At 49.9% G+C, this 19,628-nt stretch overlaps 1 protein-coding gene across 1 annotated transcript in view; it reads left to right on the forward strand.

Moving 5' to 3' along the window:
* Window positions 1-19,628, forward strand: part of PLXNA4 (plexin A4) — a 632,199-nt gene that overhangs the window by 396,234 nt on the left and 216,337 nt on the right. The window contains exon 5 of the mRNA XM_054015834.1: window positions 15,255-15,355. Within this exon, the coding sequence (XP_053871809.1) occupies window positions 15,255-15,355 (101 nt within the window). The remainder of the gene's footprint in view (window positions 1-15,254; window positions 15,356-19,628) is intronic.

Raw genomic sequence — 19,628 nt, forward strand, 5'->3', positions numbered from 1 at the left:
TTTCTAGTTCTTAAATGACCCTCAGTATCATCGCATCTGGGGCACCTCCCAACACCCTTGTGAGATAGGGAAGGCCTGTAACCCCCATTTTACAGCTGGGGAACTGAAGCACAGAGATAGTGACTTGTCCAAGGTCACACAGGAAGTCTGTGGCAGAGCCGGGGCTTGAATCCAAGTCCAGTGGCCTGACTTCTGTGCCATTCTTCATTTTGGGACATTTTTTTCCCAACTGGAACAAATAAACACATTTGCAGAAATCCCAGATGGGAAAAAGAGCTGAATTCACAATGGATTACTGGGCCAACTCTAAGGAAAAGAATTAAGATGAAAAATGATGAGGGTTACAAATGTCCCCTATTTTCCATGCAAGTCTGAGATGTGTTTCTTTTAAAATCTATACATTCTTTGTGAAGGTTACAAACTTCCACTGAAGAAAGGAAACTGGGCACAAGACTTGATTTATATTTTACTAAAGAAAAAGCCATAAGAATGTTGTAATCCCTCAGGTGACAAAAGCAGGAAATACACCGATGACCCCAGCCAACTCCCATTGACTTCAGTCGAAGGAAAGACACTAAGGCTTGGTCTACACTACCCCCCTAATTCGAACTAAGGTACGCAACTTCAGCTACGTGAATAACGTAGCTGAAGTCGAAGTACCTTAGTTCGAACTTACCTTGGTCCACACGCGGCAGGCAGGCTCCCCCGTCGACTCCGCGGTACTCCTCTCGCCGAGCTGGAGTACCGCAGTCGACGGCAAGCACTTCCGGGTTCGACTTATCGCGTCCAGACTAGACGCGATAAGTCGAACCCAGAACTTCGATTTCCAGCCGTCGAACTAGCTGGTAAGTGTAGCCAAGGCCTCACTGACTTCAGTGGGATTTGAATCTGATCTCCAGTTCTTGTATGTGTTCCTGTTCTCCTGTGCTCTGTAAACATATGAGCCTCGTTCTCCTTGGAGGGTTATTTTTGATGCCTGCTGTTGGTGGCAATAAAAGACATGGAGGGGAGCTGCTCTTTCTAGAGGAGTGCACAGTATGTTCATGGAAAGATCAGAGACTTGCAACCAAGCTGTAGCAGTCTGGAGTCGCCAGCTTCCACACTGTGATTGCCACATGCTTCTCCACCGAGAGGGCACCTCTCATTTGGGTGTCCCTGCGCCGCAGGGCTGGGGTGAGCTCAGCACACAGTTCCAGGAAACTGGTTTTCCTCATCTGAAAGTTCTGCAGCCACTGCTCATCATCCCAGACCTGCATAACTATGCGATCCCACCATTCACAAATCCAAAAGCGACGGTCCACCGTGTGCAGCTGCTCTATGAATGCCAAAAGCAATCTCCGTTGATCCTATCCGTGTCGGACAGCACGTCAGGCAACTGTGACTCCCATTGACTTTGGAACTTCAAGATTAACTGCACTGCCGTTCGCAATGTGCTACTGACAGCTAGCAGAGCATGGGAGGATAGCACAGGATCCGTGGCGGGGCAAGAAGAACTCAAGGGACATTGAAAAATGCTGCGAACCGAAGATGGAAGCACATGGAATGCTGGGACGGAGAGCAATGCATCATGGGACAGTGAGCCCGGACCCATGATGTGCTGCGATCCACTCTGCCTTCCCACAAGACCTAGAGGCAGAAGGTGGAGAGCTGAACTGTGGGATAGCTTCCCACAGTGCATTTCTCTCACTGTTAGTGCTCCTGACCCAAGTGTGGAGGCACTATGGCGACAGAGCAAGACAGTTTGAACATGCAACAACGATTTTCTTTCAGCACTTTTGGATCGTCAATAAAACTTTCGACAAAAAAAACTCTGACAGTGTAGACCTAGCCTAAAGTTAAACTTCTTCTTAGGTTGTTCATCATTGCCACCTGTGTGTGTGTGAGATAGAGAGAGAGAAGAGGCTGGGAAAAGTTGTGGTTATAATTTTACAGTTCACTGGTGCGAAATGGAATCCGGCAAGTAAAGCGCTCTCTGCAGCTGCCTGCTGCACTGCGTAAACCTGCAAGCGCTTGCAAATGTGATCAGCTGACTGCATGGGCACCTGTGTGCCAGCATGTTTGTGTGTGTGAGCATGTGCAGCGTGTGTGTAACACAAACACCAGGACAGCTCTTCTCACCGGGCCATCCTTTCCCAAAAGACTGGAGTTGCAATGCTGGCCAGCGCAGAAAGAGCTCTGGTTCAGTGCAAAGGCCTCAGACTGGGCACCTGGGGCTCAGCCTTAGGGCTAATCTACAGGAGGAAGTTGCATCAATTTAACGTAAGGTGAGATTTTTAAACCAATGTACTACGAAACCAGTGCAAAAGGCGGTGTGGACACTCTGATTTTGGTTTAAAACCAGACTTATTTCAGTTTAGTGCAAGTTGATGGGCAACAGGTTTAAGCTAAGCCACTCAGGCTACGTCTTCACTACCCGCCTGAATCGGCGGGTAGAAATCGATCTCTCGGGGATCGAATTATCGCGTCTCGTCGGGACACGACAATCGATCCCCGAATCGACACTTGTACCCCACCAGCGCAGATAGGAGTAAGCGCCGTCGACGGGGGAACCGCGGAGGTCAATTTTCCACCGTCCTCACAGTGGGATAAGTCGGCTCGGATACGTGGCGTAGCTGAATTTGCATATCTTAAATCAAACCCCCCTCCCCGTAGTGAGGACGTAGCCTCAGAAGCAGAAATGAATGTGCCAATGTAGGGGTGTTTACTGGCTTAAATGAATCGGTTAAATTAAACTGATGCAAATTTGTGTATAGACGAGGCCTTAGACTCGCTCTTTAACCTTGAGCAAGCCACGTAACTGCTCTGTGCCTCCGTTTCCCCCAGGACGTTGCTACTCTCCCCCCTTTGTAAAGTGCTTTGAGATGTATCGGTGAATAGTGCCGGTACTGTTGCAGTTCTGACAAGGTGTGCACTTGTGTTAGCGGGACAAAGGATGTGGCGATACGGGGAGGTGGAGAGGTCATTGCTGTTTCTCCTAAGATCCCCCAGTTTCTACAGTCCAGCTTTGAGCCCTTGAAATGGGAATCAGCTAGCATGTTGATGGAGTGGCTTGGCGGGGTCAGCAGTTTCCTGCCCTGTTAAGTGTCACTGGAAAGGGAGGATATTGTTTTGTGTGTGGGCTGCCCCTGCAGGGGAACTCGTACCTAGTCATTCTGGCTGATCCGAGGGGCGGCGCTTCCCTGCCCATCTGTCAGTGCTCTGAGTCAATGAGAGGGGAGGCTCTGGCATCCTGAAATTAAAGCCAAACAATTGGTACCTGTGGAATTTGGTAGTGATGGGAGTTAGGAGAGCAGAATGAGAGACAAGCCTGCCCTGCTACCTGACGGTATTAGGAACTGGGGCAGAGGCAGTCAGACTTAGTGGTCAGAGTTGGGAGTTGAGGGCCAGAGTCAGAGTTGGGAATGGAGCTGAGGGTCAGGGTCAGGAGTCAAGCCGACGTTGGTAGCCAGAAGACGAGCCAGGACTGGTAGCCAAAGGTCAGGAGTGGAGTGTAGGGGCAGGAGGCAGAGACGAGGCAAGGATCAGGCATGGATCAGGTGCAGGGCAGGAACGGACGACAAGGGCAGGACCAGGGCAGGAACCAGGAACAGGCTAGAATTGGAGCAGGAACTATGAACAGGGGTTGGATACAGATTGCAGGACACAGGCAAGAGCTGGGTCCAATGCAGCAGCAACTGAGAATCTGCCCAGTTGCTTGGACAGTCCACTTCAGTCACTTCCTGGCTTACGTAGTGGGCGCGAGCCAATCAGGCGACAGCACACCTTGGGCGTGCTGATGGGATTTCCTGTGGGGACTGACCTTCCCGAATTTGTGAGGTGCTGCTTCATCTGCCTACCTTGGACAACAAGGGAGTGTCAGAAACCTAGGCTCCACACAGCCCCGGTTCTAGACCCACTGAAACCAAAGACCCCATTCTTGGATCCTTACAGACAGATAGAGCAGTGCTAACATTTCAGAGGGTATATCAGGACAAACCCTTTTAGTCTTGCAATATTTCTTTCTATGTGTGACTGGATGCCAAATAGACCCCCTCTTTCTTTATGGCCTGGGATACAAAGGTTTGTGTTAATAAAGCTTGGTGTTCACTGGAAAAGCATGTGAAATGCATCTTAGCAAAACCCTGAGTCCAACTCAGATTGCACTGCGGGCTTTTGTAAGTGATTCCTTTAAAGAGCTAGGTGTAATAAGAGCCACAGTGTTAGAATTGCTTTGATCTTCCATGTGGAGAGCTCCTTTGTCATGTCTCAGTGTGCTGATCCCACTCGCTTTCAAGATACCATCCTGGAGACCACCTGGATAGTATCAGCAAAAGCTCTGTAGGGTCTTTGTGTACTTTGGCATCTCTGTCTCTGGGGAACTGTGCCTCAGGTGTGGTCCAGTTGATAGTGTTTTCCCTGCAGCCATCAGACACCATCCTTCTCTCTGCCTGTTCAGTCTTTTCGGTTGGGCAAGGATCCTGTCTAGTGGTGGATTTTGGGATGTGGGTGCCTGACAATTCAGAATTGAACCAAGACCCCCATTTCACATAGTCTTCCAAAGAGCCATCAGAGGGTAATCAAGTCCTTAGATTGAATCAGCTGTCTAGTGCCTCATTACCAGTTCCTAAGCCATCCATTCCGCACAAGTGCTCTGGGTTCCATGTGTGCATGTGGCTTAAGGCTTAAGGAGCTGGAGTCTCAACTCCTTGGTCTAGCTAGTGGTCAGGAATCACCTCAGTCCAAGAAGATAGAAACACAAAGGAAAGAGAAGCTCCCACTAGAGATCAGCTTTAATGGTGGGGAGAGAGATGGTCCTGAACAAAACCCCAAGGAATGGATCAAACCTGAACTCTGACGGGGGAGCCAAACCCAGATCTTGCTTCTGGTGCCCATCTCTAAATTGTGTCAAACTGAATCAATCGGTCAGCGTGGTTTTATGGACGGAAGGTCTTTTCAAACAAGCCTGAGTTAGTTCTTCAAGTAGGTTACAAGTTTGATTGATAAAGGGAACTGCATAGTTGTGTTGACTTAGTACTACATGACATGCTGATTAAGAAAACCACTATACAATATCAAGTACACGTTAAATGGATTAAGAATGGGCTAACTGACATATCAAAAAGTAGTCGTTAATGGGTAATCATCACTGAATGGGGCTGCTACTGTCGGGTTTCCCCAGGGATTAGTAGTAGGCCCAACGCTATTCAACTTTTTCATCGGTGATCTGGAAGTAAATACAAAATCACTGCGGATAAAATTTGCAGATGACACAAAAATGGCAGAGTGGCAAATAATAATGAGGACAGGGCAGTCATACAGAGTGATCTGGACTCCTTGGTAAGCTGGGCCCTTTCAAACAAAATGCATTTTAATACAGCCAAATGGGATGTTATACATCTGGAGCAAGGAATGCGGCCATACCTACAGAATAGGTGACGTAACCTAGAAGACAGTGCCTCTGAAAAGGATTTAGGCATCACATGGGCTTCCAATGCAATGCTGTGGCAAATAGGGTTAATGCAATCCTTTGATATATAAACAGGGCAGGAGGAGTGACTTTCCCTTTGTTCATAGCTTGGGTTAGACTGATACTGGAGTACTGTGTAAAGTTCTGGTGTCCACATTTTCAAAAGGATGTTGAAAAATTGGAGAGAGTGCAGAGAAGAGCTACAAAAACGATTTGAGGACTGGAGAAGATTCCTCATAGTGAGAGACTTAAATAACTCAACCCATTTAGACTTAAATAACTCAACCCGTTTATCAGAAAGAAGACTGAGACGTGACTTGATTAGCGTGTACGAGCACCTGCCTGAGGAGAAAATACCGTCATCAGAAGGCTTATCTAATCTAGCAGAGAAAGGCATAGCAAGAACCAGTGACTGAAAGCTGAAGCCAGACAAATTCAAATGAGAAAAAGACACAAATGTTAAGAGTTTGGATGATTAACCATTGGAACAGGCTGCCAACAGAAGTGAGTGATTCTCCATCTCTTGATGTCTTCAGATCCAGACTGGATGCCTTCCTAGAAGATATGCTTTAGCCAATCACAAGATATGTTTTAGTCAAAGACAAGCTATTGGGCTCAATACAGGGGCAGTGGAGTGAAATGTAATAGCCTGTGACATACAGGATGTCAAACTAGATGATCTAATGGTCCCTTCTCGCCTTATGCTCTGTGAATCTATGAAATCCCTGAACTTGGAACACTCTAGAACTTTCCTTTTGTAGTGATACAACTAGCAAGAAAGCTCTTAGAGAATTTACAGAACCTACAGCCCTGACCTGGCCTTCTGATCCATCGACGGAAATACACTTCGAGGGGCTGGGAGGGAGGTTTCAGTGTCTGGATCTGAATTGTTCATCTTAGGCCTGGCGCTGATCGAAGATGTGTGAAACTTGAAACTGTGGCAAACACTGCAGTTTCCAACTGAGTTTTTCTTGGAGCGTTTTGGTTCATTCCAACCTGAAACTCTGGGGTGTACATCAGCCAAAGAAACAATTGCACAGATGCCTGAAAACGCCCACAGCTGGGTAGTGCTAATGATTGCCCGAGCTTCTGAGTATATAGCTGAGCCTTCATGAGCGTCTTCCAGCACTGGTTGGTTTTCCCTCGTTTAACAAATTGCAACATGTATTTGAGAGCCCAGGCAGCTTTCTTTCCTCCCAGGGCTGCTTGTTAGCTCTAGACTCAGACACTTGTTAACACCGTGGCAGTGGGTACAACTCCATGGATGAACAGGTATTCAAATAGTCATGCATAAAGTATCTCACTCTTTTATTGGCAAGAGTTTGTTAGCCAAAGCCCAGATGAATTGTGAATGCAGCTTATTGCTCTTCAACTTCCCAGGTCTTAGATCGTAGGCCTCTAGTTTGTAGATCAGCTGGCCTGACCTTACAGTATCTCCGTTGATGCTATTGTAGTTGTGTTTGGGGCAGACCGATGAACGCTGCTCGGACAGTGTCCGCGGAGAGCTGAGGGCACTGCATGGAAAACTACTCGCGGTGGAGAACAGAGTGGACAGGTGAAGGGAGAGAGACTGAGTGGGCGGAGGGGTGTCAAGCTGCCTTGCAGTGAGTTCCAACCTCATCCGATGAAGTGGGCTGTAGCCCACGGAAGCTTATGCTCAAATAAATGTGTTAGTCTCTAAGGTGTCACAAGTACTCCTGTTCTTTTAACCGCAGGGCAGACTCTTAAGAACCAGGACACAGACTTCAAATTGGCTGTGAGTTCTATACTTAGATTCCATCAACCAATGATCACCTGTAAACGCCTCATACACTATAACAGCCTAAGCATGGAGTCACAGATAGTCCCCTTGGGTTCCCCAATCTGTCTTGCCACCCAGCTGAGCCTAGCGTTTTGATAGAAGATCCCTTACACCAAGAATCACAACAATATTCTATCAGAGGGGTAGCCGTGTTAGTCTGAATCTGTAAAAAGCAACAGAGGGTCCTGTGGCACCTTTGAGACTAACAGAAGTACTGGGAGCATAAGCTTTCGTGGGTAAGAACCTCACTTCTTCAGATGCAAGAAGAAGAAGTGCATCTGAAGAAGTGAGGTTCTTACCCATGAAAGCTTATGATCCCAGTACTTCTGTTAGTCTCAAAGGTGCCACAGGACCCTCTGTTGCTTTTAACAATATTCTAGTTACTCCCAGTCCCAAAGGACTAGTCACTTACCCCAGGGCAATTGCATATTAGATTTCACACCAAAGACAAGTCTAGTAGACAATCCTTTGATAAACTATATACAGATTTATTAATAGGAAAAGGAAACAAGTCATTTATAAGGTTAAAGCAGGTAAACATAGATACACACCTGAGTTATTATCTTAAGTTTCGAAAGGTAATGGGAGCATCTATAATAAGCAAGGTCTATATGTCCTTTAGGATTAACCTCGGCTAATCAGCTTATGCCTAGAAACCTTGCACCTCAGAGTCCAAACAGCACAGAGGTACAGTTTCTTCTTGTTAGGGGTTTTTATCCCTCCTCCCATGTGCTCTGAGCTGTGGTCTCAATTGATAGGAGGAATCCACAGTGGCGCACACAAGCCCCTCGGTACAAATGCTTAAGTAGTGCCTTACAATATAGGATATAGAGGTTTCACGTGAGATTAAGGCATGCAGCAATTTACAAGCATTCAATAAAGTCCAAACACTAAACACATTCTTATCATTCTAATACCTGTTTTAACAATACAGACACACAGGTGAGCCAGGCTGATTCCAGCTACGCGTTTGTTAGTAGTCAACTGAGACATGGGGACCTTGGCATGAGCTGGCACCTGGTCTGCCAGTGTCACCGCAGAGGAAGTATTTACTGTCCCTTTGCATGCAGGGAAATGTATTTCCTCCAAGAAACTGGGATAGGAAACAGCACCCTGTTTTTAGTGATGCCCCACTTTAGGCAGGTGCTTACCAGACAGGTGACCTATGTTCTAATTCAGACTGTGCCACTGGCTCACTGTGTGGCCTTGGTTGAGTCCCTTTGTGTCTCTGAGCCTCAGTTTCCCCACCTGTAAAATGGGGCTAATGATGCTTGCCCACCTTTGTAAAGTGCTTTGAATTCCAAGGCCAAGGAAGAAGTTGTTCAATCGAGTGGATTACAGTCACACAGTGAATGAGGCTTGGACATGTTTGGGCTAGTGGTGGGTGAACTCAGGAGTTTCAGCTATTTGGTTCATAGGGAAAGCCAAAGGTTTCCCACCCACTGGAGGTGAACAAGCTGGCTCTTGAAAGTCCTTGTTCCTGCAGTGTCATAAGGAAATGCTGTAAAGACAGCTTTTCTAGGGGCATCTGAACAGCTCTGCTTCCACCTAAAACCAGGAAGTGCTGAGGCTCATGGGAATTAAAAATGTTACGTTGCTGAAATTATTCTGATTGTCGCGTGTCCCCCCCCCCAAATCAGCTCACCTTTGAATGAAGGTTCCTTCCTGTTTCTCAGCTGTTTGCTCCCTGTACGAGACTAACATCTGCTCCCACATCAACTGCTTCCTGTAAACCCCAAACATTTACAAATAGGCTGGGGAGAAGGTGGGGACGGGGGAGACTGTGCCAGGGAGTGGGTGAGGTGTGTTAATGCAAGGAGAGGGAAGGTGTGGATGCATTGGCAAGAAGATGGGACTGGATAAGTGAGGGAGGGGATGGAACTCCTCTTGAGGAGATGGTGGAACAAGGTGACCTGGGGAGAGGGTGGAACATGGTAGCCATCATCATTAGCAGTAACAATCAGACTTTCCCTGGGTGATTTAGCTTTTCACGCCTTTGACATTAGCCCTCAAGTGGTGCCGGACTTCGAAAAACCCAGCGCTTTGACATAAATTCCATTGCTGGGCCCAATTAAATCTATATATAGTCTTTATAGAGCCTAGCTAACGATCTATCCCTCACTCGGCATGCACGCCTCAGTAACCGCACAGGAACCGGTGCTCATTAAGATTGGGCTTTCTCTCCTTTAATTGTGACACTAGGCTCTCCATTTTGAAGGCTTTTGAGTGCAAACATCTTGCCAAACCTCATTTGTTTTACGATTTGCAGCCTGCAATTATTTGAAACACTTAACTTGTGGGACCACGTGAGGCCAGATTCATCAGTAACCGGGCTGGGGATTCGGAGGGAGCTGAGGTGCGTGGATCAGGAGTGGAGCTCAGGGACAGCATGAATTGCAAGTTGACCGACGTTGGGTGCTTGCAGGAAAGTTACGGGGGAGAGGCCAGGATTGTTGCTGGTCCTGGATGAAGATGCTCTGAACTCTCACTCCATAGCCCTGAGCTAGTGGGATGGGTTTTGTTTTTTCCTTGTGAATTCTCTGGCCTAGTGTAGAGAACTCCGTAGTCTTTTCCCTTCACCTTTATGTTTGTCCCATATGATCTCCCTCTGTTTATTGCTGGGCGTGTCACTGGCCGCACAGAGGAGAACCGGCTCACACAGATAGAGAGGGGAGTTGGGAATAACAAAGGAGGGAGGGACAGATCCTGGACACGGTGATAGGCAAAAATGAGTGTGTGACTTGAACAGGTAATTTACCCCAGCAGTGCCACGCAGCAGCCACATTGACCCCAAACTTAATTATTGTGTCATATGTCCTCGGCAGCTACTGCTGCTTCCAATTAACTCGCCTTAATTAAAGCCTCTGGTTTTCAACGTTCTGAGCATAGGAGAATAGATTTGCTGGGAGGGAGTTTACACTGAGAAGGAATAGTTTAGAGTGGCATGTGCATTGGCTGGGCTGGGAAAGGAGGGTGGCGTTGGCATTGGCTGGGCTGGGAAAGGAGGGTGGCGTTGGCATTGGCTGTGCTGGGAAAGGAGGGTGGCGTTGGCATTGGCTGGGCTGGGACAGGAGAGTGGCGTTGGCATTGGCTGTGCTGGGACAGGGGAGTGGCGTTGGCATTGGATGTGCTGGGACAGGGGAGTGGCGTTGGCATTGGCTGTGCTGGGATAGGGGAGTGGCGTTCGCGTTGGCTGTGCTGGGACAGAGGAGTGGCGTTCGCATTCGCTGTGCTGGGACAGGGGAGTTGCGTTGGCATTGGCTGTGCTGGGACAGGGGAGTTGCGTTGGCATTGGCTGTGCTGGGACAGGGGAGTGGCGTTGGCATTGGTTGTGCTGGGAAAGGAGGGTGGCGTTGGCATTGGCTGTGCTGGGAAAGGAGGGTGGCGTTGGCATTGGCTGTGCTGGGACAGGGGAGTGGCATTGGCATTGGCTGTGCTGGGAAAGGAGAGTGGCGTTGGCATTGGCCGTGCTGGGACAGGGGAGTAGCGTTCGCATTGGCTGTGCTGGGACAGGGGAGTGGCATTGGCATTGGCTGTGCTGGGAAAGGAGGGTGGCGTTCGCATTGGCTGTGCTGGGAAAGGAGGGTGGCGTTCGCATTGGCTGTGCTGGGAAAGGAGGGTGGCGTTGGCATTGGCTGTGCTGGGAAAGGAGGGTGGCGTTCGCATTGGCTGTGCTGGGAAAGGAGGGTGGAAATGGAACCCAGGATCCATTTCTAGCCCAGCCGAAGGGTCTCCTCTTAAACTGGTTTTACAATCATGTAAATAAAAATTTACTCCTGATTCACACCGGTATACGGTAGAGGTGGGTGGATCAGGCCCAGGGTTTGGTTTTCAGTTGGGTTCCTGCTTTTCACACACCTTCCTGCTGGGAATACGCACAGGAGTTGCAGAGACTTGCCTGAGATCACACGGTCAATGGCCCAAGCTGGATTGGCATCCCAGAGCTCCCAGAGTCCTTTGCACTAACCACATCCTCAGAAGCTTTGCTAAGGGAGCACAGAACCTGGTTCTTGGGTGGTTTTTGTCTCAAGCTATTCAACAAACAGCACTAGCGTGAATGCTCTATTCAGGGCTTTGAAATGAAATCAGCCTCTTTTAATCTTGCTGCCGCTTTTGGGGGGCCAGCCGAGGCTTGAAAGATAGGAGCAGCATTCTCTGAACCCACACAGCTTGACAGAGTCACGTTCAGTGTTTTGGAAATGTATCTTTTGACTATTGGGAAGGAAATTGGCTACTTAAGATGCCTTTTTGTACATTTAAATTGACTTAGTCCATCAGACTGAATAAATCCAGCTGCTATATTAACAGCCAATTATAACAGCAGAGATGGAGCAATAATTCATATTTTGACCAGAATGTCGGCAGCTTAGAAAAAAGGAATGTGTATATACTGAAATTATAAAAGAGTCAAAGATGGAAGCCAGCAAACGAGGGCTGAGCACATACCAGGAGCCTTGTATAATGGCAGAAGGGGGAGCCACGTTTCTAGCAGGATTAGCTGGTTACTGTCGATCAAATCCAAAACCTCAATCATTTTGTTTTAAATGACTCCATGTAACTCAGTTATACTAGAAAGAGATGAAAGATGTGGTTTTTGGAGGGAGCTGGTCCTACTGGTTAATGTAAAGATTGGAATTCAGGTTTGCAGTTCATTTGTGAGGAAGGGTGGCTTAGTGGTTAGGACACTCAGTCATAGGCACCGAACACCCACGGAAAAAAATTAGTGAGTGCTTAGCACCGGCAGCCAAGCCCCCCGCCCCCAGCACCCCTGCCGGTCAACTTCTCCCCGTCCCTCCCAGCACCTCCTGTATGCCGCGGAACAGCTGTTCAGTGGTGTGCAGGAGCCACTGGGAGGGAGGAGGAGGAATGGGGATGGGGCGTGCTTGGGGGGGGGGAGGAGGTGGGGCAGGGGTGGGAAGAGGCGGGTTGGGGCCTTGGGGGTAGAGGTGGGGTGGGGTGGGACCAGGGGCGGAACGGTGGCAGGAAGAGGCATATGGGGGTGGGGCTTTGGGGAAGGGGTGGAGTTGGGGCGAGCCTGAGCGGGGGGAGGGGTCAAGCACCCCCTCCGAATAGAGAGGAAGTCGGCGCCTATGCACTCAGTTAGGACATGGGAGATTTAAGTTCAGCTCCTGGCTCTGCCACCAACTCCTTGTGTGACCCTGGGCAAATCATTCAATCGTAGTCTCTGTTTCCCGTCTGTAAGATGAGGATAGCAACACGTCCTTTATCTGTCTTGTCTATGTAGATTGCGAGCTCTTTGAGGCCAGGACAGCCTCTTACTAAGTGTATCTGCTGACAAGCACAATGGGGCCCGATGTTGGTGAAGCCTCTAGGCACAATAGTAATATAAATAATATCCCAGCTTGTGCTGTTCTGCACCAGAGGCACCTCAATGTTTGGAATCTCCGATCTCAGCAGGGAAACACTCATCAGAATCCCACCTCGGTAGAAGATCACTCCTAAGAAGTGTCACCTGGAATGGTTTCAGTTTGTCAGAGGGGTGGGGTGGGAATTAGGTGTGCTGGAACATGGGGACCAGGGGCCATGGCCCTCCACCTTTTTACTGGCTGTAAGGGTGGGAATAGGTGATACAGGGAATAGGTGGGAGTGTGGGGAACAGGACGGGGGGCTCGGGCAGAAGGTAGTGCGAGGGCAGGGCCTCGGTGTGAATGGGTAATGTGAGGGCAGGGATTTGGGGGGAAAGGGTGGCACGGGGGGCAGGGCCACGGTTTGGGCACTGGTGGCCCCCCACTTTTAAGGCACTTCTGCTGCTCCTGGTGGGAATCAAAATCTGGTTTCAGAGATTGTTTCAGCCTTCACTACAGAAAATGTCTCCATTCCAATGCTTCTGTCAGTAATGATGAGGAGAAGACATGATTGCAGGGTTGTGTGGACTTTTCTTTTTCATCTATCTTTGGGGCAGCGTCAAAGGCTGATTGCTTCTAGAGGGCACAGACAGTTCTCGAAACTTTAGACTCACGGAGATGAGCTGAATTAATTGCAGATTATGTTCCAGGGTAAAATATGAGCTCTGATGTTGTCTTATTTGTTCAATGTTCCCTTCTCTTAAGCTGATGACCCCTTGGTGGCTTTCCTTTCAGTCTCAGCTCCTTTTTCTGTAGTCTCTCCCTTTATTCATTAGAAGGTCTGACACTGCAGCTCAAGACATTTATCAGCATGGTACAATTGTAATTAATCTCACGATAAAGCTGCTTGAGATGAATTCATACAGGGCCCACTGTACCAGCAATAGCACACAATGATAGGAGTGGTTATGCTGGAGACCTCTCACTAGGGCCTACACCACGGAACATGGCGCATGGTTTGGTGTGAGTTCATACTGGGTAGTTGTGTGTCTTGGAGGCATTAACACAAAACAAGATGTGTTGCTGTAGCACATACCCATGTGTCTCCGGTTCACCAAATGGGATGCAAGCAGTACAGGGGCAGGTACACCTCTACCTCGATATAACGCTGTCCTCAGGAGCCAAAAAATCTTACCGTGTTATAGGTGAAACGGCGTTATATCGAACTTGCTTTGATCCACCGGAGTGCGCAGCCCCGCCCCCCCGGAGCACTGCTTTACTGCGTTATATCCGAATTCGTGTTATATCGGGTCGCATTATATTGAGGTAGCGGTGTATGTGAAATAACCATACTCCCTAGGTCCTGCTGCTGCTGTCATTGGATGTCTGAATGGTGATCAGATACCACAGTGATGGGCAATTATACAAAAACCTACATAGGTAGCTAATTTCTGTTACATCTTTGCAACAATTTGCCAATGAGGCCACCCCACCTGGGTAGTTAACACAGGAGCTTGGAGCGGCAGCTTGGAGGCATGGATAAAGTCATAAACCTCTTTATGTTGTCTTGCCACTAGAGGGGGACAAAGAGACACTGTGGCAATGTGTCAATTGGCAACAGCATTGGGCTAGGATAGGAAAACCAGGAAGTGAAACTGTGTGTAAACAGAAAGCCCAAGCGGAGCTAAGTGCGGCGTATAAACAACCACCGGGATTGGTTGAAAATTATAGGAGGTTTTGAAATTCCTTCAGCTGCCCTAAGCTAAGGTGGTGTTGGAGCTGAAGTCCAGGGGGCCCGAGGGCTAGAGGAATGATAGCTGCACATTGATGCACATGGAAAATAAATAGCTGGAGTTTCCAGAAGAAAAGATGGGCTTGTGGGCAACGCCTGGTGTGCGATTTATTGACCAAGGAAATATTCACCATGGAGTAGGCGTGGCAGAGAGGTCTGGAGACAAGAGAACAGGAGAGAGCTCTTAGAATGGAAAAACGGCCAAGTGGTTGTAGGCTGTTATCCCAGGACTGGGTGCATGTGCCTGCTCCACCCCAGACTTCCTGTGTGCCCTTGGTCAAGGCACTTAGTCTTCCTGTGCTTTAGTTCCCATCAGTAAAATGGGGATAATAGGACTGCACCAGCTCACTAGGGTGTTGTGAGGATTAGATGCTGTGATAAAGGGGGGCCATGTAAGTCCCAGAGAGAGGTATCTAGAGAGCTACTTTCAGAGTCTGCGTTACCAGTTCAGGCCCCGCAGTTGCCCTCCGGGGCATAAGCCGAAGGTGTGTTGATCAGATGAATTAGCAATTTAGCAATGCGTTCTAGAGCCGTGCTTTGCAAACAGGCTGTCTGCTGTGCTGAAGCAATAGGGGGCAGTATGTGTGGGGAGAGGTGGACGTGAGCCTGTGCGTGGGTGTTTGTTTCAGTGCTGTGTGTGTGAGCAGCGGAGAGGGAGGTATGGGGCTGAATTCCCCTGGTGTAACACCATTTGGACCAACGTGTGTTACAAACAGCTTTATTCAGAGGCCGCACGGCAGCATTCCCTGCGCGGCTGGCCTGGGTTGCTCTGCACAGGTTCCTTTCTGAGAGGCTTGGCTCCAGAAGATTGCTGCAGCAAGGAGCGTGAATGGCTTCACAGCCTGCGCTCCAGAAAGGAACTGGGAGCAGAGCAGCAAGACTGAAATGTTCTCTCCCTTCCTCCCGCAGCTGACCAGAGTGCCTGTGGAGTCGTGCGGGCAGTACAAGACCTGCAGCACGTGCCTGGGCTCCGGGGACCCCCACTGTGGCTGGTGTGTGCTTCACAACATGTGAGTACGGCCCGATGGCATTTCCCTCCATCTGGCCCTGCCTCCCTTGCCCCAGGGTGCTTTTCTCACTCTCTACCGGGGCGCGCAGCAAAGCTGCAAATGGACAGGTCTGTCCCTGGTGGGGCACAAGACATCACTCGAAAATGCGATCCGAGCAGCTCTGTTGGGGCCTCGGAGACTGAGAGAGAGTGTCCTTGCTGAAGCAGTCGTCTCCCTTTCACTTCGAATGGTAAAGAAAATCACAAAGACAAGGCAGTCTGGGTTTCTTCCTTCTGAGTGCACATGTGAATGGATAAGGAGAGACTCAGCAAGACCCTGATCCAGAGTCCATTGAAATCAATGGAAAAGCTCCTGTTTGCTCCACTTTGTTTTGAATCAGGCCCATTCGCTCTTACAGTTTCTTTTTCGGGGACAAATCCATTCCCTTCTCCAAGGGATAGGGCAGCAGGACCAAGGCTGGGGCGAGACTCAGACACATGTCTCAAGTGCACTGTAGGACCTGACTCTCCACTGCTTACATTGTTTGACCGCTGTTGATTTCAAGGGAGGTACTCCTGCTTTACACTATCATGAGAGGAGAATCAGGACCTCAGGATTCCATGGGCACAGGGGGCCAAATTCAAAGGTAATTTCTAAGGGGGAACTGCCCCCTTTCAGCTCAGCGGAGTGTTAACTCTGAAACCTAGTGACAACAATTTAAATGTCAGCCCAACTGTTTCAATGCTGATTGTTTTAAGCAGAACCATTTGGCTCCTCGGGGACAGTGGGCAAAGTCTGGGTAGATAATTTCCACCCTACATGGGTCCCAGTATCAGTGTCCAGGGAGGAGTCTGCTCACTAAAATGGCACTGCAGGGAAGGAGGCCATACTCTGAAATACAGCCTTGCCAGGGCCTCTAGAACGAATGCAGAACTTCAGCTGAGGTGGTCCCAGGCCCTGCTGACATTGCAGCACTTTGTATTGTTTTCCTTTGACCTTGAGGCTTCCTCTCACTAACCTCAGTACCCCCCCCCCCCCCCCGCCCCTTCTGCCCTGCAGAGAACCCTCTTCCAGTGCCAGAGAGAGCTGGGTCTCAGGTGTGTCGAGCTCAAGGCTGGGGCAGGCTGTGAATGGTGGGGTAGCATCACATGCCAACGGAGCATGTGGCCTGATCTTCATGGCCATATATAGACCAGCAGAGTGCAGCTGGGGCGGCGGGGATACTGTTGTTAATAGCCTACAGATGCTTTGCTTGAGTCTCAAAGGTCTTCAGCAGGGAAAGAGGCTCACTGCATGGTTATTCCTCCCCTGTATTCACAGCCCTGTCCTTCACGAGTTATGGCAAGCTGCCATCCAACAGAGGACAACTTGGACATAGCAATGCCCTTTGGAGGCCAGCAGCGCCTACCTGTGGCTATCAGGGGTCGCTGGAGAGTGGAGTGAAATGAGCCCGCTGCTGGTAGCGCTAAGAAAGTTCATGTAAATCAGCCCCCAGGTGGTTCACACCCCATGAGCTGTCCCCATCAACTCCTGGGGTGTGAAACCACCAAGGTTTGCTTGATTTCAGATCAGAGCCACATGGCCTGACTAAATATGCCCAAAACGAGGAGTCGGGCCCCGCCTTTGCTTAGGCCCTGGGCTCCCTCAGTAGATCCTGGGCACACCTGGCCTGAGTTGAGGTTTGTAAACGTTACCCCAGCTATACCGCGCAAGCTGCATCCAGGGCTCTGCTCGTCCCTCTTGGTCTGAGAACGTGAGGCCAGCACTTGTATTCAACAGCCAGCTTTGGTGTATTCTCCCGCTGCTTTTCTTCTCCCGGGTCCACCACCGTGATTCCCGAGCAGACTGCTTTTTGGTATCAGTGACCTAGGCAATGAAGGGGCCCACCTCTTCTGTATCAAGGACCTGCGTGGATTGCCATTATTGACTTGTTTATGTAGCATGTTTCACTGGAATCAGTCAGCTTTATGTCAAATGACCCTCATGGGACAGAGGGATTGGCTGGCTTGGTAATGGGCCTCTCACCTCTAAGTCATCAGCTCCATCCGGCCTGTCCCCGTAGTGACTGATCGGTGCTCGGTGGCTCTCGGTTCATTTCCTAGCAGGCGGGTGTCAACAGCCCAACAAACAGCCACCTTGTGTGCACTGATTGGTCTCTTCGGTGGGGGTCTCTGCAGAGCAGCGTGCCCAGCTCTAGAGATGGTTCCTCTGGGTTCAGGTTGAGGCATATTGGAGGCATCAGCATAGGGGAAGCTTATGGTGCCTCTGCCAGCCCTGCACCCTTTGTGTAGGCACGGGGGCAGAGTCAGGGCTGTCAAAGCATGCTGAACCTCCCCCTCCCCCCATGGGATCTGGCGCTGTGTGGCTGCTGATCACGTGCAGCGTATTCCGAGGGTGTGAGGAGTGACAGATCCTCCCTCCTACCCAAGTCTATAGGAACCTGAAGAACACTTTGGTGTGACTCAGTCACCCATCACTGCTGAGAACCCCCCACGCACCTCTCGGTTTAAACATGAGCCTCTACTACTGGAGCTGAAGGACTCATTCCTTTAGCGGAGAGCAGTAGCAGGCTGTTATCCTGTGTGGAGCAGAGGCACCGGTACGCTTGTCCAGTGCAGTGCATTAGTTTGATGATGATGGTGATAGTGATGTATGAAGCACACGGCCGCATCACCAAGGTGCCTGAGCTGTGGCACAATCATCATGAATATGTCACGTATCCCCTCCTCTCCAAACCAAGAACCAAACCCGGCCGCCTCCGTACCGAGTGGGAGTGGGGGGCCCTGCCCAGGGTCTAGCATTAAAAAGCAGCTGAGACAATCATTGGCTGTTGGGGGATGGAGATGCAGATAAGGCAGGGAGGGTATTTCCATTGTCTAGCTAAATCCCATTCATTTACCTGCGAGACGAAGGTGGAGTCCCTGAACGGTGGGTGAAGTTAGAGCACAGACCCAGGTGTGACGTCATTTCTTCTGTTTGAGGAAGCGGGTAAATCTGGGTCTCCAGGTCTGGCCTGGAGAAGTAGGTGTCGTTGCTCCCCGACTGGCTCAGTGATTGGGATTCCAGATGCATAGAAGAGACCATCACACCACATTAGCTGCTGATTGAACCAGATAGTTCATCTCAGGCTACTGCTGCAGCCACCCAGGGTCAGTGGCAGGGATCAAGCAATCAATGCACCTAGCAATGAATCCCCGGAGAGAGAAAAGGGGCAGAGACAACTGCAGATTGCACAGCAGCTGGGTGCAAGGGAGCTAAAGGAAATGCTGGCCAGCGTATAGTAGGGAAGGGAGAACTGGATTCAATAGCCTAGGAATCCCCCATGCAAACCTTCCCCCCAACAGGCTCCTTCTCCTCCCTAAGGAGGAAGGATGGCCTTGTAGTTAATACACCAGCCAGCACAGCAGGATTCCTGGGTTCTAGTCCCAACTTTAGGACAGACCTGGGTCTTTACTGCTTAACCTCTGCTTCCTCCTCTGTAAATGGGGCTGCCCTTTATTTACATGCCTTACGGTAGGGCCACGAGGGCTAATTCACCTTGGGTTTTGAGGTGCTCAGAAAGGAAAACATGTACATCCTCCCTCTAAATTCCTTTCCTTTGTCCTGCTTCCCAGGCGTGAGCTCCGCGCCAGTGCTCCCCACGGCCTCTCCTGTCCTTGGGGAAAGCTGCTGCGTGCCTAGAACCCGAGTCCTCCCTCGCTTCCCCCAGTGCCACGCCACTGACCTCGGGAAGTTATTGCTGGGGAGGGGAGAATCAGGCTCTACGGGTTTTATTAGGAAACCGTACAAGTCAATGACCACAACTCCCTAAGAAAAGACGACAGTGCTGTGGCCACTTCACCACTCTCTGCTCTTGCCTCGTTGTCCTGTTTCTGCCCCACTGCGTCCCGGATCCGCTCTCCAAAGCGCCTGTAATACGTCTGATCTGGTGGGGCTGGGTGAGCAAGTTTGGCTCCAGGTAGAACCACCCGGCCTTGCAAAGGACACTTCGCCCTTAAACCAAACCTGGAGTGAACTAGGCACTTGGAGGTCTGAGAAGGTGCCAGGAATTCTTTGTCTTCTCTGTGATCTCTGTGTTTTTTTTTTTTTTTATTTGCCTGCCTCTGCCCCTCAAGCTGGGCTTGGAAGCAGAAGGGCCAAATCACATGAGCCAGGCTGTCCGGGGATTCCAGCCAGGCAAGCAGCAGCAGATATCCCTGGTCTCACATAACTTCCAGATCCTGTTCTGCAGAGTTAAGCTGTCCAGCTGTCTCAGGATAGCAGCACCTGGGTGTTTGGGTCCTCATTGGCACTG

This window comes from Malaclemys terrapin, chromosome 1, assembly GCF_027887155.1.
Source record: "Malaclemys terrapin pileata isolate rMalTer1 chromosome 1, rMalTer1.hap1, whole genome shotgun sequence".
Classification (NCBI taxonomy): domain Eukaryota; kingdom Metazoa; phylum Chordata; order Testudines; family Emydidae; genus Malaclemys; species Malaclemys terrapin.